Consider the following 21841-nt stretch of genomic DNA (forward strand, 5'->3'; position numbering starts at 1 on the left):
GTTTTCATACTCAAGATGATTGCCCACAAGCTTTGCTATTTGGAAAGTGTGAGATCTGTACTTTTATAACCGGCTGGTCATTTTTATTAGTGGCTGTACATTTTCCTGGCTGTTAGTAAAATCTAGCTGTGTGGACTTGTGCAATTGAATGTTTTTCTACAGAGGTGGTTTTTTAAACATGTGCTCTTTTTTAATGAAATTGTTTAGATTTTACACCATAGATGCCTACATTCTTTGCCTGTTTTTGTTCCTTAAACTACTTGCAGTTCTGGCCATTCTGTTAAAGTGTGCCCTTGATTTCTACAGACATAAAACTCAGGCTTTCAGGAACACAAAACAGTTTGTTGGCACCACCCATGCACCAGTCCCAAAGCAGATAAGAATAATCTTGTACATTAAAATCTAGTGTCAGCTGACAAATTTCCCATCCTAGATATTCCAAAAGCTCATTCAGCAAAGAGATCAGACCCCTCTGCATTAGCACTGGGCAGCATTCCTTTGTAGAAATGTGTGAAATGGTTAGAGGTCACTAAAGTCTTTCACAGGTTACTGCCTGGCTTTGCCATTCAGATTAGAAGGTGAAGTTAAAAATCCAGTCAAGCGCCTTTTCTGCATTTTGACAAAAGTCCTGCTTGAACTCTGGTCAAGATGTAACCTGTAGGCTGCTCAAGATGTAACCTGTCGGCAGGATCCCTTGCTGTTTCCTTGGTTCTGCATATGGGTGTTCTCTTTAGTTATAATTCATCCTGTCTATTGCTGAGAATGAAATGTTAGAGGGAGGTAACCAGTTGCCCCAATCCATCATATTGTTCTAACCTTTCTCTTATTCTCAGGTCCTCTCTTATCTGCCCCACTTGTTCAGTTTGATGTATCCACTTGTCACTGGTGCCCTATTAATGTCTTCCTTTGTCTGTCTGTACCTCCTTATGCCTTCTAGTCTGCCTCAGCCGCTTATTCTGCAACATCAGTGTAAAAAGCATGTCATGGCTAAAGGGATTGTGCCCTCTGATGTCTGTGAAGACTGACATTTTTTTCCCTTGTTGACTCTCGACAGGGAGACCTTACGGGAAGTGCTGCATCTTCTGAGAAGCACAGGCAGCACCCAAGTTGAGTACATTGTGCGTATTCTGAAGAAGTGGGGTAAGGAGAACCGTGTTCCTGTTTGAGGTGGAGAGAGCCAGACGCTGCAGGATGACCAACTGCTGCTCTGTTCGACTCGTGAGAACCAGAAATGTTCTTGCGAAGGAACCGGACTCTTCTAGAGTGATGTCAAGCCATTCCTAAGTGCCTTCTAGCAAGACACTCAGTGTGGCCCTATTACTACTTTGAAACAATACTAGTTCTAGAACTCATCCAGACTTGCACATCAGGACCAGCGATGGCCATCAGGCTCATCCAGCACAGCTCAAGAGTTCCTGTGCAATTAGCACTGTGTGCTAATTTATTCGATACAGCTCTCCTATTTGAACTTGCCTCTCTCCCTCTCTCTTGCTCTCCCTCCCTTCCTCTATCTAACTGCCCCTTTCTACTTTTGAATATCTGTCTCCCCCTTTCCATGTATCTTTCTCTCTCTCCCTCTCTCTCTTCCAACCTCCTCTTCCTTTTCCCCTCTGAACATGGTGAGGAACGGGTTAAAGAAGTGCATGGGCGCTGGTGGGTCTGTGCACACACAGTATAAGGCCATGGGAGTAGATATATGAGTAAAATACAGTACAAAGAAACTCACGTGAGAAAGGAGCAGGTCAGTATAGGGAGGAGTCATATACAAAGCTGGGGCAGACATGATTGTGCAGAGACGGTGCAAGGACAGACTTGTTGAGAGTTGTGATTTCGAGAAGAGGCATACTTTAAGGCATGTACCCAAGAGTGACAATTTAATATGGCCCAAACCACTTTTCCTATTCATGATCAGGAGCTGCAGTACTGCACAGTTTACAGAGCTTTGCTTAACCATCACCTTCTCGGTTATGCGCCTAGCTCTGGCCAGGCCCACATCATGGCCTTTGTATGTTCCTCACTCCATCTACTCTGATAGGATGAGACCTCTCACAGTGTTTCAAGCAACACAAACTTTGTGCATTGGGAGGTCTAAGTATTGTACCCGATTGAAGGATTGTGGTAGTGTGTTTTCCTTTAAGTAAATAAAGATTATTTATGTATTAACCAAGGCTCTTCGTATGTTGTCTATAGACAGAATTCTGCAGATTCTTCTGTGCGGAATCAAACCTTGACGTAGGATGGCTCATTCTCTGACCTGTAACAGGTTTCATGCACGCACCTGACCTTTAATGTATCCCAGACATGCCTATGTCCAAACTCTTTTAAGTTGGTAACTAAGAGCAAACTTCAGGTCACAGGTTTATTTACCGGGGCAACCCTGCCCTGGAAGGAGAAGTTCTGGGAGTAAAGTTACTACACACAGAGCCCTTAAACGCCACACTCAAGCACCCCACCATAAAACAGCTAGCAGTACACACAAAATGTTTCTGATGAACACTTTTAACCCCAGATTCCTCACCTCTAGAACATCACTCAAGCTCCCACCTGGATGTGGCAGGTTTCCATAGCAGTGCTCCTGGGCATCAGTAAGAGGCACAGTGCGACTCCTTGTTCGCTTCGTTCCACTCCAAAGATGAAGGAGCAGAGCCATATGTAAATGCCACCCCTGCACGCCGACATCAGTATCTTTCTTTTCACGCCTTGGAAAGCAGATTTGAAGCTCCACACCCTTTTTCGGCTGTATTGGTGGCTTTTTAAAATTGAAATCCATCGTGCAAGGGAACAATACCCCCACCTGAAGCTACAGGGTTTAAACCATGCTGTGACTGTCAAAGACAGATGTTGATAACAAACCCATACGAGGTGTGGCTTGGGGCACGAATCCAAGTTGTTCAAAGTGTGTGACCTTATGCACCTGAAAACGATCCAGGATCGTGAACGGAAACTGTACGTTACTTAACTTAGAAAAAATTCATGGAGCTTGCAGAAGTTATGCTGCTGCTCCAAGTCATCCAATAATTAAGAGAAAACAGATTTTATGTATTTATTTGTCAGGTTTTATATAGCGCTGGCTAGACCCGGAGGTATCAGAGCGCTTTGCAGGAGCAAACCAAAAAAGCTATCGTTCAGAGAAAAAATAACAATCAAGAGCAAGCACAACTATCCATAAGTCAAGGGCGGCAGAATTCCTGGTGATTTACAGGTTAAAAACATCTAAATAATAACATGAAGACAAAGCAGGACTCAACCCTATGCCGCCACTCTATCCAAACAGAAGGGGCACGGGCGTCAAGGTGCCATACATTCTTGATTGAGGTGCCTATTCCACAGTTTCACCCTGAGTTCCCTGGGCCATCAGCTACGCCTAAGCAGGTGGAGGCCTTTAAGGAGTCCATGCTAAGTATTTTTGGCACTCCTTTGGTTCGTTATGGCTTGCTTTTGGGTCCCAAGAATCCGAAGGGGCCTCCAGTTTAGTTACCGCTTTCGGATCTGCCCTCTGCACCATATGAGCCCCGGGCACTCAACTCGGGTTCCGCATCAACTCCGGTGCTGACTTCCATTCTGACTCCAAGACCTGCAGCAGTCCCTCTTTCATCAGCGCCAGTCGTGATGTCAGCAGAGGAGGATCAGTTGCTGACTCAAGTGTCCGAGCAAAATCCGACTTAACTCTGACCAAGGTTGTGTTCTGACTTCACTCCAGCACAACTGGTTATGGTACTGCCTTATACAGACAATATACTCCCATTACCACAGAGCCATCCTCAGAGGCTCTGTCTTGTTTTTGTTTTCGATTCCTAACAAAGTTTACCACCACTCGGAGAAGACAATGGTGGTGATGGGAATGACTTGCCCCCACATTATGAAGACAGTTTATACATAGATTTCCCCCTCCCTTGACCCCTCGAGCACTGCTTTGGACCTTGCAGGGTCAGAGGGGGGCCTATCCGGTTCCACGCTGTCAGCTCCGACGCCGATGCCCCCACATGGATACTGACCAGTGCCGGCCGTGCCAATGCTACGCACCCCGACGCTTGTCCTGATGCCGATGCTCCCAGCACTGCTGGCACCTACCCGCTGCGCCAGCCTTATTCTAATCTAAGGTGGCGCAGAGCTAGAGCCGCGTCGACCCACGGGCAGCGCCAGCCCTATTCTGATCCAAGATAACACAGTACTGGAGCTGCGTCGACCAATGCCAATACCAGCGCCGACAGGACCCACAAGTCCTAGGCCACCTTGAGCCTTATTCAGACAGGCTAGTTTTGGGAGCAGAATGAGAGGGGTCACTGGACCCTTTAGAATACCAGCAATACGATCAGGAGATGGACTGGAATGAGGAAGTGGGTGATACCAGCACACTGGATACTTCTCCAGAAACAAGCATGCTTTCCCTCCTACCGTGACTACTGAGGAGGGATCATCTTATGCAATGGTGGTGTGGAGGGCGTCTGAGGTCTTTAACCTTCAGATACCCTCAGTGGCGGTCAAGAGTAACATCTTGCTAGAGGTGCTACAGCCAGGAGCTTTCTTCTCAGAATCATTGCTCCCATTTGATGAAGTCCTCACGGACGTCCTACTGGTAACATGGTCGAAGCCCAGAACAGGGGCTCCTGGGAACAGGACGATTGACCGCCGCCCCCGCCCTGCCCCGGGTGACCCAAACTTCCTCACTACCAACCCAACCCCGAAGAGCTTGCAGTTCAAGCCTCTACTTCCCATGGCACTTTCCCTGCCGCTCCCCCCGACAGAGTATCCAAGAGACAGGACAGTTGGGGCAAGACATATTTTTCTTCTGACAGCCTTGCATTGTGGTCCATGGATTCTGCATGCTTATTGGTCCGTTATTCTCACTCTGTGGAAATGGTAGCACAAGTGCTGCAACAGGTCCGGTAGGAGGCCCGGGCTATCCTCTCCTAAGCAGTATCAGACGGGAAAGATGCAGCAAAGTTCTCGATTAGATGTGGTTTAGACACGATGACTCAGGAGGCAGAACGATTTCTTCGATAGTGGCTGTTAGACACCATACCTAGCTGAGAACATTTGACTTTTCAGGGGACGTCCAGGCTTCACTCATGGACATGCCCTTTGATTGCACCTGTTTCTTCAAAGACAAAGCAGACTCTGCTCTGGAGCGCTTTAAGGACTCACAGGCTGCAGCCAAGTCCTTGGGCCTCTCAGCTACCCCGTGGTCCCCAGTGCCTTTCTCTCCTTTCTTGGCTACGGAAGATGCTTTAAACTGTGCCAGCCCTGTCACAGCCACAAAGTCACGCAAGCTCCACAACCCCTGCTCGGACTAGGGCACGGTTCGTACTGACCCCATGGGTCGAGTAGTCAGAGGCCAGTTAGTGGCAGGATCAGCCATCACCTCCACCACAGCCAAAACATTATATCAAACGGGTGAGCCCTCCAGATCATCCAAAGGGCTACTCCTTTCCCTTCAAGACCACCTCTCCCTCCATGCCTCCATTCTATGACTGGCTGACAGAGGAATGTTTGCTTTTGCTCCATGAAGAAGTCATGGCTCTCTTGGCTAAGGGAGCCATAGAGAGCGTTCCGGTGCCAGAAGTAGGCTGTGCTTGCCATTCCCACTACTATCTGGCCTTGAAAAAGAACAAGGGCCTTCGTTCTATCCTAGATCTACCGGCCCTCAGCTACTTCCTTAAAAAGGAGAAATTCAAGATGCTCACACTTACTCAGTTCCTTTCTGCCCTTGACCCGGGAGACTGGATGGTAGCATTGGACTTACAGGATGCCTATTTTCACCTCCCCATTCTGCCTGCCCCTTGGTGCTACCTATGATAGGCCACAAGCACTTTCAGTTCACCAAGCTCCCCTTTGGCCTTACCAGCACCGCTCAGCTGTTAACCAAGGTGATGGCGGTGGTCGCAGCTCGTCTGCACCAGTCTTTCCCTATCTCGAGTGGCTTTTGAAGGAGTGCTTGCCGAAGGCTGCCGTCTCCCACCTCCAGACTAAGACGACCCTCCTGCATTTGCTGGAGTCTACTATCAACGTGCCAAAGTCACACCTGACTCCCTCTCAGATGCTCCCTTTCATCAAAGCCGTTCTGGACGCAGTGCAGTTTCGGGCTCATCCTCCCGAACGGCGAGTCCAGGATATTCAGGCTATCATACTGATGTCTTAGCCTCTATCCTAGACTTCGGTGAGAATTACTCTGAGGCTGTTGGGCCTCATGGCCTCCTGCATCCTGCTAGTAACACATGTCAGATGGCATATGCAGGCTCTGCAGTGGGACCTGAAGTTCCAATCGGCACAGCATCAGGAGAATCTCTCTGACATGGTTCAGATCTCGGAGGGAACTGCATGAGACCTGCGGTGGTGGCTAATGAACTGCGACTGGATCAGAGGCAGACACCACTCCCTTCCCCAGTCAGATCTCACTGTAGAGACAGATGCATCACTCCTGGGATGGGGTGGCCATCTGGGAGAGGTAGAGATAAAAAGACTCTTGTCTGCAGTGGAATACGAACTCCATATCCACATGCTGGAGCTCCAAGCGATCTGATTGGAATTGAAAGCATTTCTACCTTCCATCGAAGGAAGGCTAGTTCAAGTGTTCAAGGACATCACCGCCATGTGATACTGCAACAAACATGGTGGAGTTGTGAACCCTTTGTCGAGAGGCCCTGCATTTCCCTGGTGGTTCAACACCTGGCAGATTCCCTGAACGCCAGGGTGGACAAACTCAGCCGTCGATGCCTAGCAGATCACGAGTGGTGCCTCCATCTGGAGGTGGCTCATGGTCTCTTTCAGCAGTGGGGGGAGCCTTGGTTAGATCTGTTCACCTCCCTTTAGAAAGTACAATGTCAGCATTTTTGCGTCCTGGAGTATCCAAGGCAGTTCTCTCTCAGAGACGCTATTCATCTCGAGTGGAGCTCAGGCCTCCTGTACGCCTTTCCACCCATACCACTCCTATCCAGAGTTCTATTACTTCCTGCCTCCTTTCTTTGCCTGTCAAACGTCCTGATTTCGGATATTTGTCTGAGGAGCTGTGACCCACATTTCAAGATTTCTCTACAGCATGACATATGTCTGAGTATTGTATGTTATACTGCTACTGCGACCCTAGGTGCACGAGGAGATGTGCACTCAACTGCGCTCATGTCACTGAGCATTACTGAGATATAGTTGTGCATCAGGAAGCCCACAAGAGAATAAGCTTGTGTCACTGAGCATTATTCAAATACAGTTCTGCCAGGTAGCGAGGAAACCCTCATGAGCTTGTGCTGATTGTACAGATTTCCACAGTAGACTGCAGGCGTAATACTGCAACATAAGGGAAGCCCCCACATGACTGAGCTCATCTCACCAAGCATTATTTAAATAGTTTTGCCGTGTGCGATGAAAATTGCATGCACCTCTTCAACAAGATGTAGGTGGCTGGCGGGCAAGTCACATGGTTGTGATAATTTCCTGTCCCACCCACTACATGTTTTTCCTGGTGGAAAACTAGACTGCTGCAGTAAGAGTTTGGTCCAGAGGAGGGGTTCTACAGCCTCCATTACCATACCACCTTGTGTTTGTATTGTTGGTAGTTTTTTTTGTTGCTTTGTTTATACCATGGGTACTTGCAAACATTTGCCCTGGGGCCACAAAGTACGGCCTGTGGTGTTACCAAGGGCTGCACTGATGCCAGCAGTGTGGCATTAGGATGTCTGGGTAGAATAAGTCATGAAAAACATTGTTCCTTCACCATTTTTAGGTTGAGCCTGCGTAGGCAGCGCATGCGCAGTCTCGCTGGCGAGATCTAGTGATTTTGAGGAGCTTTCACTAGCTGGCTTTAAGCCCCGCCCCTCTTTCCTATTGGCCGGCGTTACCGTTTATGCTAAACGGTGGCCAGCCATTGGGAAAGAGGTTAGTGTGACGTACACTTTTCTCTTTGTCGCACGGCCCACTTGGACGGGCTCGTCCGACTTCCTTCTGCCGTAAAAGCTTTCTTATCTTTATGGGGCCTAACACATGGCCCTATAAAGATAACAAACCTTTTACTTCTGAAGGAAAGCAGACCTAAAAAGAGAAAAGTCTACGTCAGGGCGCTTGTGAGTGTTGGTGTGTTTATTTTTGCATCTGGCTTTCACTTTAAAGTGAAAGCGAAATGCAAAAATAAACCGTGGCTGCCTGGCGAGCACATGTTTTCTTGAATGGTTTGATTGCAGGCAACAGAGCCGGTGTTCTGATTGTGAAGGTGCTAGGGGTGCACGAGGAGTGTTCCATGCAGGTTGCCATCTACGAGCAGCTAGGTACTCCCCTGGGGGACAAGAACAGCTCTGGAGAGGACCCACCCTCTGACCGCCGGCTGAAGGTCCTCTTCACTAGAGAAACAGCCGCACAGCTCCGAGCGGGTCCGGAGGTTCTCATTCATATCCACCCTCCTTGGTGAGTGACACACACGCAAGCGCAGCACACTTCCCGGAAGTGACTTCCATTGTTTTATAAGGGTGGGCACTCCTTTCTATGAGATCTATGGAAGTATATTGTATTTAAGAAGGACGTGCAACATTAAAAAGTGAAACCCGTCAACTCATGGGTACTGTGACAAGCATTAGAACGGAAACATTGTTTTTCAATAAATTCTTTATCAAGAACGATTGTTGAAGTTCCAGATAGAAAGAGATTGCTAGCTGTTGCGGCAAATAATATTAAAGAAATGAGGTTTGTCGTACCTTCTAATATGGCCTCCTCGAACGTATGCTTATCAGTATGAGTCCTCTTTCCATGTCTATGTTCTGCAGGCGATAAAACTTTTACTCCCTCTGTATGCCTCCTGGTCCCTTCTCTGTGTCTATGAAACCTTCCTAGTGTGGTGTCCATCATCAGTGTTTGTATACTAGTAATCTGTGGAGTGAGCAATCCCAAGAGTCTGGAGCGACTGAGGGCGTGAGGCGTGGGAGAGTATCCTCGGCGTCCAGGGAGAGGTAGCGAATTTACTCACCAGATTGCACACATCCCCCTGATACAAGCAGTTACATATAGACTTCCGCGCCCGGTAGGGGCACCTGCATCCCCAGGCAGCGCAGCCAAGGCGGCCGAAGCAGCAGTGGCCATGAACCGCAGCTTCAGCAGGTCGCAGAACCTGCGCGTCCTGGAGAGTAACAGCACCGTGGAGGTGAAGAGTAAGGTGAGTGGGTTCAGCTCTCAATTGCACTGAGGTATGGGTACTCTCTTTCCGTGCAGCTCCTGCAGTGTGGAGACTGGCGGCTGCAGTGTAAATTATACCCGTGAATCCCTGGAATGTCAGGTGCTGGGGCATCTAGTACCAGCTCTCTTTCCCCACTTTGGACCTAACCCCTTCCATATGCGCCTCTGTGAAAGGACACAGCAGAGCTGGAGACTAAGATCTCAACATTCTGTATGTTTCTACATTGTTATTTGCAAAGTATCAGTTTGCTTGATAAAGTTAATTGAATAGCGGGGTCTGTCCATATTTGTTACTTGCTGGTGTTCCTGGAGTACACGGTTTCTCAATTTCATTTTGCACAAACATGGAACAGAAGATTGATTGGTGGATATACTTGCATTTTGTCCTTAACCCATTTTTTTGTTGTTGGCTCCGGCCGCTTTACTAAGTCACTTTTTTTTGGGTAGACTAAGTCTACAGCATTTACATTTAACTTTTGTGGCTGTAGGATGAGCGTGTGGGTGGCCGTGGTGTTACCAGTCTCAGTTCGCAAGTCACTGCTGTCTGTGCATCCTCTGCACTGTGAAACATTTGCATAGCTGTACTTGCATGTATGGGAATCTGCTGTTTGGTTCAGGTTTAAGTCATATGTCCCTCACACAAAATGATCACAAACACAATCCATTTAAGATGGAATCGATCCTGTATTCTAACTTTTTTCACCAGGCAGTCGCCTCTCACGTTCCATATCAAAGTGTTAGTTTGCACATGCTGTATTCGTATGGGTCTGGCTATTACTTTCCCAAACAAATTTAATGCAATACTAGTGCATTGCCCGCCTTGTGTAACATGCTGGTGCGTTGCAGGAAGGTGTCATATGTTCTCTGTTCAGAGTAGGCACGTTTAATGTTTACTTTAGGGACGTCTGGTAGATGCACTTGTGTGTGTGTGACGCCGTGCGTGAGTAGGCTATGCACAAGGTACTCGATGGCATGGATACTTGTGGCTTTGTCCCTTGTTTGGTGTGTGTATGTGAGAGTGCGCACATGGTACCTGACAGTGTGAGTAGGACGTGCAAAGGGTTATGAGGGTTGCATCTGTTGTGAGCTATGTGAGAGGGTGTGCACATGGCACTAGATGGTGTGAGGAAGCGTTCAAAGTGTTGTTGGGGTTATATCACTTATTTGGTGTATGATAGGATGTTCACACAGCACTGGTTGGCGTGAGTAGGGCATGCAGCTGGTTCTGGAGGCTCTATCCCAGTGCTTAATTTGAGCCAGTGGTTTCCAGTGCTCGACAGGGGCACTTAATTTATCAACACCTGCACTTCTGACAGTCTGCAACATGGCGGCGCTCATTGTCTAATTTAGAGATAAGCACACGTTGTTTCTTATTCCAATAGAGCAGACTAACTAATACCGGCCACCCAAGCCATTCTTACAGCTTTGGGGACCGGGTATAGTCCCAATTGTCTCACTTGTAAGAGCGTGGTGGTTAGTAGTTGGGTTGGTACTGTCACTGAAAGCCCAGGCAGGGACAGCGGGAGGTGCAAGCTGCAGTGGCCTCCTGATGAGGGACCTAGCACTTATTTCTTTTACAAATTTAACACCGTCCATCCCTCATCTGGCGCGTGAGAGGGTGTGCCCTGGGTGCCTTATGGCAGTGATTCCCAAACTGTGGTCCGTGGACCCCCAGGGGTCCGTGACACATTCCCTGGGGGGCCTCAGGCTGTAATTTTAAAAGCACAATAAAGTTCCTTGTAGAATTCACAGTTTTCCAGCAACAATAAAAGTGTCAAGATAACGTCCGTGATTAATGTACCTGCTGGAGCAGATGAGAGTTTTGTCCAGTGGCAGCTTTGACTTATCTAATGTAGCACAGAGGGTTAATATGCCTACTGCAAAGAATGTGTACCATGCATTTAAAAACCAGTGTTTTAAGTGCATAGGTTAGTGGGTTACTGCTTTTGTAACCGAGATTCTTTTGTTGTTGTGCAGTTCATAAGTGATGATCTTAATCTAACACAGTAACCTAAAAACTGTCATCAAAGAGCTGCTTGCAACCTGCATGGTACAAGTTAGAAACATATGTTTTTTCCAAGTCTTTCATTATCCGAATGCTGCTAAAAAGGTTTATTTGGGTGGAAATTATTATTAAAGTCAATGCTAACCACTGTGTTATGGTCTGAATTCTGAGCTTGTGCTTCTCCAGACCAAGGACTCTTTAAAATGCCTACCAGTATGAATGTGAATCCTACACCTTGTAGTCGCATTTGCCTTATGTAACATTTTCTATACACTGGTTTACACGTATGAATCATTGTCTCTATGGGGCAGATTTACAAAGAAAGTGACTCAGTGTGTGCCGCAAGCCCTTTGGCTGCGCCGCACCGAGTCACTTTCAAAGCACAGGGATGTGACATATTTACAACAATATGTCACATCTCTGTGCTTCCCCCTGTGCTGGTGCACAAACGGCTGCCATGTCCCTGCACAGGCATATTTGCACCATGGTGCATGGATGCCTGCGTCGTGGGGAGACTTTTTATATGCAGGAAGGGTTCCCTTCCTGCACATAAACAATCAGAAATGGCGTTTTTCAACTTGTATGTGTGCTGCATTAGCACACATAGAACTTACTTGCAAAACATCATTGTTTTCCTGATTGTTTATGTGCAGGAAGGGATACCTTCCTATACATAAACAATCACCAGAGGTGACATGCTTTTTCTATGCGTGCTGCAGAATGCAACATGCATAGAAAGAGGAAAAAACAAGGAGAAATGAATACATATCTTCTCGTTGCGCCTCCCTACGCCTCCCCTGGGGAAAATAGCATTCAGACACATTTGCAGATTTACAATTTCTAGTTAATCTGGAACTGTGTCTTGTTTCATGGGTGTTGCGTGGGAACACCCACAGCAACACCCATGGAACACCCCTTTCACGCAAAGTGCTTTGTGCAATTGGGCCATATTTACAAGACCAGGAAAAGTCACGCAGGGTGGCTTTTTATGGCTTGGAAATATGGGGCACTAAATGCGCCACTGGTGCGTCACTTTTTGTGACGCACCCGTGGTGCAAGGAGCATGTGTGTGTGATGTAAAGTGCTCTGACATCCCTCAATGGTATGAGAGATGCTATAAAACAAATGAAATACATGTGACAGAGGGGCTATGGAGAGATGAGAGGCACTGATGTTGGGTGACAATAAGGGAATCATTGAAGAATCCCAACAAAGATTGTCATATCCTGGTGCATAGTAAGGTCATCATTTACTATTCTTTAAAAGCTGATACAATTCAATATATAATGATAAATTTGTTGAACCATTGTTTCCTAAATTTTCTTGGGGGGAGAGCCTCCCAAAGCCCCCTTTCTAGAGGTCAGGCTCATTTACTGCCCTTGGTGTGCACTGTATGGGTCCGGGTCTGAAAACATTTGCCAGGGCTGCTTTGGGTTTCCAGTCTGGCCCTGTCAGGAGCCTCGTACTGCGAAATAAAACCAACCATTTAAAAGCTAGTCACTGAGATGCAGCACTAACCTTCCTGTTTTTTGCAAATTCTTTCAATATAAAATACTAAAATCCTTAGTAATTTGAGTATTTGTTTTGTGTGCACACGTGTGTTTATTGTTTTTGAATTACTGTTTTAATGTTTGAAATTTAAATCATACAAATTGCTTGGGGGTCCCCGGCTTCCAGTGTTGACTCAATGGGGGTCCTCAGGAGTCAAAAGTTTGGGAACCATTGCCCTATGGAGTGAGTTTTTGAGGCTTTGCCCCTCATCTGGTGTGTGTGCATGTCACTAGATGGCGTGAGTAGGCCATGCAAAGGGTTCTGAGTGCTGTACCCCTTTGCAGAGAGTTCTGGATGGCGTGTTGCTCACCTGTTGATTTGATTTGGGTGTGAAGGTGGTACTGGGTGGTGTGGAGGCATGCATTGCAGACACATCTGGAGGATGTACGTAGAGCGTTTCCATTATGTAGGCTGGGCGCGAACACTTCTGCTGCTGGAGAGCCTCAGCTGCTGGTGAAGTGCCTACAATATGTTGTATCAGAAATAGGGCAGCCCAATATTCCCCAAGGAACTGGGTATCATCAATATGTTGTAGCATCGCTCATAACGCTGGAAGTTCACAACACGCACGCTAAGTACTTCAGAGATGTAAGCAGGCTGCGTACACTGCCCAGGGTGATGGCGGCTGTGAACAGTGCCGAAAGTTGTGAGCAGTGCAAGTACAACCTGTGGAAGCGTGAGAGGAAATGGGCGCTGGTGTTATAGGGTGTGAGCAGAGTGCTGGTGCATGTGCACATGGTGCTGAGGGGGTGAACAGGGTGGGGATGTATGGGCACAGTGTACTTGAGGTATGAACAAGATGCTTGTGGGTGGGCACTGGTTATTTATGTTGTGCATAAGCGTTTGTTGGTGTTAGTGGGATGATGGTGAGTGTGCAGAGCTGGGGCTAAGACTAGGATGTGTGCATGATGAAGCAGGAGTGAACACTGTACGTCTAGGTGTGGGTCAGTCCGATAGTACGGTGTACAAAGGATTGTGGTAGTTGTAAGCAGGATGTTTCACAGGTGTGTCAGGTCACGAAGCTTGTGGGTATACGGGGAGGGGGTTGTACACAAGTGTGGGTCGATGTTTGAGCAAGATGCGTGTTGGGTGCTGACAGGCGTGGGCAGGATGCATCTTATTGATTTCAGTCAGTGTGTGAGCAGGGTGTGTGTGTACAGAGTACGGGTGAGAGTGAGCAGGATGTGCCCTATGTGTGTGGGTCACTGTGTGAGCAGGGTTTTTGGAGGGATGTGTGTAGGTTAGCGTGTGAGGAGTGTGTATATAGTGCGGGTGAGTATGAGCAAATGTGCCCGATGGGTGTGGGTCACTGTGTGAGCAGGGTTTTAGGAGTGTGTGTGTGTGTCGATCAGTGTGTGAGCCAAGTGTGTATATAGAGCGTGGGTGAGTGTGAGCAGTATCTCCTTATTTCCTTTTTCAAGATACTGATACTGTCAAGTATGCACCTGCCGGCTGCCACCCCTGAAGTACACGAGCACACGACAGAATGCAGAACACTATCGCAACTGGGCGCTGAGGCACATTAGTACAATGGAAACGTGTTTTAAGCAGCCCCATGCGCTGCACCATTCAATTCATTCAGTGCCCAGACTAACAATGGATATGCTTGCCGTAATGGTTGGAATCCATCCGAGTCACGTGGCACGTGACACTCTGGTATGTGTCATATGCTTGCCTACCGCACAGCTCGCACACCCTATTTTGAAAAGAACTTAAACAGAATTAGCCGGGTCCAACGACCTATAAGCTAACTCTTGTTATGTTATATCATGTAATGGTACTCCGAACAACTCACTCAATAATTCCATAAGCCCTTTAATGAAGGCTTCAGTGCTCACAATTAGAAATAGACGTTCTAAGCTCGATTGTCTGTTCTAAAATTAAGCCTTTGCACCCGATGTCACGGATGAACTACTTGGGGTGGGGAGATCATTAGCATATACAGGGAGCTGTTTTATGAAGCCCTATTCCAACGTCAGCATGCGCGCCTTGCACAACCCACGTGACTCTCGCCATCTGTGTAAAACTGTCTAGCGGTTCATTCCTGTGATGAAACACCGACTACAGCCAATGCAAAATATTAAACAATGAAGAGCACCGGGATATGTATCTCATAAAACACATTTGAAGGACTCACCCCCACCAGCCCCCCACACGTCCTGTACTTTCATTGAGTAAGTGCCTGTGATTGTTGCGAAGTTTCCCTCAATGGTGCTGGTGGCCTCACCGGTGCGCTTCCTCCTCTCCTAATTTCACACCGAGGTCTTTCTGTGTGACAGGGCAACACACCCAGCGCTGCGTGTGTAGCGGCTATATTAAAACAGAACGATATCAGTACATTGCCACAATTGTTGCCCAATACCAGGGAAAAACAGCAAAGTTAGTGGCAGATTTTAAAAACATTTGTAATAAAGTGCTTTTCTAGATGATTCCTTCTTTATTTGGTGGTATTTTGAAAAAAATATTGAAATAAAGTACAGCGATGTTGCTGAACTACATTTTAAGACCAACATACTCATACCAAGAGGACATTTCTAAGGTGCGCAGAGAGAGCTGAGATGCAGTGCAAAAGCAAGCATGTGGCTGCCTTCCTCTTAGGGTCATGGTCCCAGAGCCTGACAAGAGACGCCACTTTGACTATGGTGCACCTTTTGGATTGGGTGATTTCAAAGTACACAACATGGGAGCTATGCTGACGTTTTCTGCTAGAACCCCAATAAGCGCCTAACATGATGTTGTGGATGAGTGAAGGCAGCACTGCTGGCTGCCATCTCCCACCTACTGTGTGCAAATAGCAGATAAAACAAGCATTGAAAATGCAATAGGTCTCGCCTTTCATTAAGTTAAAGCCATTTGCTTTGCTATACAATATCATTAGCAAAGCAAATGGCTTTAACTTAATAATAGGCGAGACCTATTGCATTTTTAATGCTTGTTTCTTACTTTGCCCGGTGAACCTCCAAATGGAATAAGACCTTTAAGAATTACACTAAAGTGTGTGGCTCTAACCTTAGTCCTGAAAGAAAAACATTGTTCTTAATGCATTGTTTGGGCTGTGAGGGTCAAGAGGTGTTTGAAAATTTACCGGATTTGGAGGAAGATGAAGAGTTGAATGACTTTGATACATGTATAAAGAAACTGGACTTAAATTATTTACCAACATTTAGTACAGTGTTAGAGAGATATCATTTAAGTATGAGGGAGCAGGGATGTGCTGAAAGTGTGGAGGAGTATGTTACCAGTCTCATGAAGTTTGTGTCCTCTTGTAAGTTTGGATCCACATTGGAGGGATGGATCAGAGACCAATTCATGCTTAGATTTCGTTTATAAAAAGTAAGACAGGAGTTGCGATTGAAAAATGATCCCATGATAAATTAAGTTATTTCCTTTGCCAAGCTTGTGAAGCATTTGTTAGCTTGTGTAGAAAAATTGGGTAAGAATAGGAAGATTGGTATAAGCAAGGTTGAGATAAAAGAAGAAGAGAGTAAAAACCAATCTAAATTCAAAGGTGTATGTTTCAGGTGTGGTAATCCGGGTCATGTTACGTCATTAAAGAAATGCCCCGCTGTGCATGTAATATGTAAGCTTTGTAAAAAGAAAGGGCATTTTGCTAAATGTTGTCGTTTGTTCAAAAACAATGCTCTCGAATCCGTGAAGGTGGTTGAGGATTGTATTTTATCAGTTTGTGCCATGGGAGAACAGAATAAACATTTCAAGGGTCTCATTTCTATTGATGGGTTAAACATGGAAACTCTTTGATTCTGGTGATTGGCTCACTATGGTGTCCAATAAGATATTTGATAAGAATCTCAGTGACAAGATAATATTGAAATTCCCCGATGTGATTCCAGGGGGGTATGGTGAACAAACAGTAGATTTGAGAGGATATTTTGAAGCTGACTGTAGTAGCGTAAGGAGTCGATACACACACTGTTTGGTCTCGTGGTGTGTATATGTTTATTGTATTCAGGAAAATAAATAAGTGAATGGTAGTAGTAAGTTCAGAGTAGTCTCAAGTAACGGTGGTAGGTTCCTTTTGAGGTCTCTTGGGCAAAGGCAGGCGCATGTCCCGCCTTTGCTCCTCCCACTCCCACTGGTGTCTAGCACACGCAGCAGCGCAAGTTCGCCCCGCTGACGCGCTCCCTTGCCCTCGCTCCTTTGTGGTGCGCGCGCACCACTGGTTTTGCTTTGTTGTCGTTCTATCTTTGTACAAATGAAACCAACGCCGTCTCGTACAATAATGCTATCACGATTACACCGCTGTTGTTTACGCAATGTAGTGTTTAGTGCTTTAATTACAAACAATTAAGAATGCTATCAACCAAAATACAAGATTTCTGCTAGCCACACAAAAATTACTAAAAATTTTCAATTGAAATAATGCTACAAATAATTACGGATGTTATGGTTATATTGGTTGCTGTTATTAATGTTATTTCTCATATGATCCGTAATAGCTTACTAATGTTATTGCTGATATTATCCATAATAGCTTGGTATAGCCAGTTACCATGTTGTACAAATCGTTAAGATTATAAGTTCGACTTGCAGCAGGGCCACACACCTTTCCCATTTTGAAGTGGAGATATTGCGCGCACTAAATTGGAGACTCTGTAAAAATATCCGCTTATTTCAGCTGTGAAATGAATATCGTTACGCGCAGTGGCTTTAGTGTTGCGAGTTTTTCATTTCTGGGAATTAGTCATACTGTACAGTGTGCACAGTCCCGCTGCAGCTTACACACTGTTTCTTTACAGTGCCCGTTTGTGTGAGCCCGCTCTAGCGCTGAAGTGCCTGCCCTATGCTCGGACTCTCTACACAAAGAACCAGATGGATGCTTCCCCCTCTCCCCCGCAGCATATCTAATGAGCTTAGGGCGTTCACTCTATTTCAAACCTCTGAAAAAGTTAACCTTTGCTCTGACGCAATTGTTAATTACCACCCGAGAGGGCAAGGGTAATGCACTGGACAGTGACGTTATTATTCCATGTTTGAGATAACAATCATTGTGTATATAATAGAATCTCGAGTACATCTTTAAAAGCCACGATTATGTAGTGGGAGGCGTGTGCATGTTCTAGCTACTTGGGAAATGTAAGCGTTCATGCTCAGTGGTGTCTGAAACGTGCAGCAGTGTTATTCGATACGTAATTAACCATGTGATTCTGCTTGATCTCAGTGCAGCATTTGATACCATTTCTCACACCATACTCCTAAAGCCCTTACCTCGATGGGCATCGGCGGCCAGGCTCTGGGCTGGCTGGCATCCTTTCTTACTCACCATACTTTCCAAATCTTCTCAAACACTGCTACCTCCAATATCCATGCGTCCCCCTATGGAGTACCCCAGGGCTCGGTACTTAGCCCTCTTCTATTTAACCTATATGTAACACCACTGGCCCACATTGCTGAACAAGAAGGTCTTACTCTGTTCACATATGCCGATGACTCCCAGACTTGGGTGGCGCTAGAGAGCAAACTGCAAACTGCAAACAGAGCAGACTGAGGCAAGCCGAGCAGCGGAGCGAGGTGACGGAGGCGTCTGCAGACCAGGTAGCCAGCAGGCAAAGCAGAATACCAGGGTACTGCTGTAGCGTCCCGTCGGAAAGCCGCACAGAAGTGCACAGAAGTGCCGAGCACCGAGAGCCTCTGAACGGCGGCGGCGGGGTCAGTGTATAGAGACCGCTAAAGCCGAGAACCCGCAGGAGACGACCAGAGGGCTTGCTGGTGCCGCGGTCGGAGCCAAAGACAGAGCTGGAGGAGCCGTAAGAGCAGCAGGAGACGCGGCGAGAAACCAGCGGGATTTGTGCAGGAGGCACCGGCAGCCCGACCCCGACATTCAGCCCAAGCCTAGATCCAAGCCCAGGCACAGCAAGAGGCATGAGGCATGAGTAAGCCAGAGTGAGTGAGTGAAGCATTCAGGCGGTCGAGCGGCGGTCTATGAACAGAAGAAGAATTGCAGCGAAGAAGCAGAGCAGTGAGGGCGAGCTGTGGTTAAGGATTTGTGAGTACCAAGCTCCCTTTCACTTGGGAATTTAGAATACTAAAAGAAAAGAGACAAAGAGGAAGGGGCGAGTGAAGGGGAAACAGGGACACAAACACAGTCAAAGGAGTCAAAGGAGTTGAGTCAGAGGAGGGGGGTGAACAGTGGAAACTGTGCTATAGACACAGCAGACCCCCAACCCTGCTCCGAAGCCCTGTACTTCTGGTAAAAAAAAAAGAAAAAACTCACAGACAGACATAAAACGTAAATAAAAAACGCAAATAAAAGACTCCCATCCCCCATACCCCCTGCGGAACATCAAGCAGGTATCAAGTAGGCACGTAGAATTCTACTCTGGGAAATACAAGAACTGATGCGCTTTGAAAAAAGCAGCCACAAATACAGCTGGTCCCGTCTTACCCATTCCTACTATTATCTATCAAGAACAGCACCACAACGGACACACTGCCCAGCACCTACCTTCCCGCTCCCATTCGCTCCCTGACGGCAGCTGTTCCATACCCAGGGGGCAGACAGGCTTGGGGGGTTTGGGAGTGCTAGTGTAAGTGTGAAGGTAAATGTGAAGGTGGTTACAAGCAGCAGGTGTACCATATCGCTCTACTCAACGAGTGAGTCTGAGTCTTAGCCTGGGGAACTCAGGGAAGCATGCAGTGGTAACCATTACGCCGTTTGCTAATCAGTATATTAGCAACTCAGAGCGGACTGAAATATTAAGAGTTGGAATGAAAATTTACACTGTGCGAAAGGAAACAGAAATAATTTAAAAACAAGGGGATAACCAGATACGCCCATACCACGAAAAATAAAGTAAGATCCTAGACACCTCTAAAACAGCCCACAGGAAAGAACAACAGAAAATAGGATATGCGGTCGGGGAAGATTCAACAAACACCAATACAGAAAATAAAAAGAAGGTTAGCGGCAAAGGAAAGAAACAAACAAGGAAATAAAATTAGGTCAGACGAAATGCTCAGGGAAGAACAAACAGACCCGATACCAGTCCCCATGGCAGAGCCTTTCAAGTTTGGGGAGGAAAAACTTAAGCACAAATTAAATTTTTTAAAAGATCAAATGGCAGTAATTCACAGCAGAAGTGAAGAAGCAAAAACCCTACAAAGTACAATAAAATCACTAAAGTTAACCTCATCAAGCAAAAAACGCAAAAAGAGAAACAAATCAGAATTAAATTCAGGCACTCAGTTTAAAGAAAAATCAACAATAAAAAATTGTTTGGTAAAAACTACGGCACAAATCCACGTACCTAACTGCCAAGCGATGTCTACACCAAACAAAAAACCCACCGAGAGCAATGAAAACAGTTTAATACTTATCGACCAAAGTCAATCAGGGTCCCAAATAAAATCACATAGAAGTATACAAAAAAATAGACTGGTCAAAATCTTTTTCAATTTTTGAGGAGGCAGAACTTCTGAAAATGCTCGAAGACAATACACATAAGGAAGAACGATGTAGCAACGTAGAGGTGAAAGAATCAGAAAATTTGGAAACAAACGAAGACGATGAAAAACAGGAAACTACACTTGCTCTAAAAAAACTTCCATCAAGTCCCATCAGACAGTTGAACACTAAAAACAAGGGGTCTGATGAAGTAAAGGAGGGGAAAGAAGAAGACTCGCCAATTACTATCTCTTCCGCAGGTAGCTTTAACTCAACCACAAGGACCCGGACGCAACAAACCAAAGCACAGTCTGCGTTCTGGGGCGACGCTCTATTAAAAAGCTTAGAACAAGCGATCAACGCTTTAAATTTTCAATCATACAAACTTGATATTCAGGTGGATTTGATGAACTTAATTGCAACACACATAGTGGGAATAAATTCTAAAGTGGATAAAATCTCGGTGTATCTTACAAAAGAAAAGGAGGATGAAAAACAATGGAAAGCTAAGCTAATGGAACAAAATTGCGTCTGCGGGGAAATAATAGACAAATTAGCATCATTACCAGACATTTTGAGAGAAATACTAGCCGTAACACATTAAAAAAATATCCAAGGTGAAAATTCAAACGGCGAGGCTATAAAAATTGGAAAACAAAATAGAACAATTTCCCACGTTGAAAAGGAAAAAACCATAAATGGATCAGAAGAGAATGAAACAACTGAGAAAGGACTCGATGAAAATAAAGCACTGGGGTCATCGGACATAACAGAACACCTAACCAAAAGACAGCGTAAACGCGCAAGGAAGGCAAGGAAAAATGCCATCAAAACCAAGCAAGAAAAACAAATCTTCCCCATCTTCGAACGAAAAAAGAAAGAGATCCCAAATGAACCGGTTAAAGAAAAGGTTATTAAAGAAGTAGGTAACCATGAGACAAAAATAGAAGAGGCTGAAGAACATTCAAAATGTTCATGGCAGAATGAAAAAACATCAATCTCACAAGGAAAGCCAAAGGACGAGGAAAAAGCTGATATAATCACACAGAATAAAATAACATATAAAGAAGACAAGATAGCAAAAACTATTCACGGTCAGGACATAGAACAACAAAAAGTACAAGTAAACGCATTAATACAAAACCCGAGCATGAATTATCGGCACAAAACTGTTTAAAATGGCCAATAGGAGGAAATGAGTCATACGGTGGGTATATAATGGAAAAAGAAGAAAGCCAAAAAATACAAGTAGATCAAGTCAGGGAGACAAACACACGCCTAACCATAATGGTAGGAAAAAAAGGAAGAACATGTAAAGCCTCATATGGAACTCTATCAAATGATAAGACGGGGCAGAATACAAGCAATGGACCAGCAGAGCGAGAATCAATGGAACTCCAAAAAGTGGTGACAGTACTGGGGCCCAGTCGACAAGAAACAACAACTACGGAACGACAATACCAACACATACCATATATTCAACTGGAGCAAAGAGAGGGAAAAAGAGAAGTCTACCAAAAACAGAATCCCCAAACGGCATCCCCAGAAACAGGCTGTAAACTACTATTTAGGCCGGAATTCCAAACAAGAGGAAAATTGGACACGTTGAATCGTGGTAACATACTGAGATTGTTTGGAGAGATACCCAAATTAAGGGGAATAACAACAAGTGACCTCATATCAGTTGAATTCGTTCAAATACATAAAGAGAAAAAAGAGGAAATAAGCAA

The 21841-nt window shown here is 45.8% G+C and overlaps 1 protein-coding gene across 4 annotated transcripts in view; it reads left to right on the top strand.

The window, feature by feature from the left end:
- The window catches only part of IFT56 (intraflagellar transport 56), a 357694-nt gene extending 355531 nt beyond the window's left edge, over positions 1–2163 (top strand). For 3 of the 4 annotated variants that reach the window (XR_013594114.1, XM_078640297.1, XM_078640303.1), the window contains one exon: positions 1055–2163. Coding sequence is in view for 3 of the 4 variants with exons in the window: in XM_078640297.1 (XP_078496423.1) it covers positions 1055–1166 (112 nt within the window). In the remaining variant the exon portion in view is untranslated. The remainder of the gene's footprint in view (positions 1–1054) is intronic. The other variant, XM_078640309.1, reaches the window with a different exon arrangement.
- Positions 2164–21841: the final 19678 nt, after the last annotated feature.

This window comes from Lissotriton helveticus, chromosome 1_1 (genome assembly GCF_964261635.1).
Source record: "Lissotriton helveticus chromosome 1_1, aLisHel1.1, whole genome shotgun sequence".
In the NCBI taxonomy this organism is placed as follows: Eukaryota; Metazoa; Chordata; class Amphibia; order Caudata; family Salamandridae; genus Lissotriton; species Lissotriton helveticus.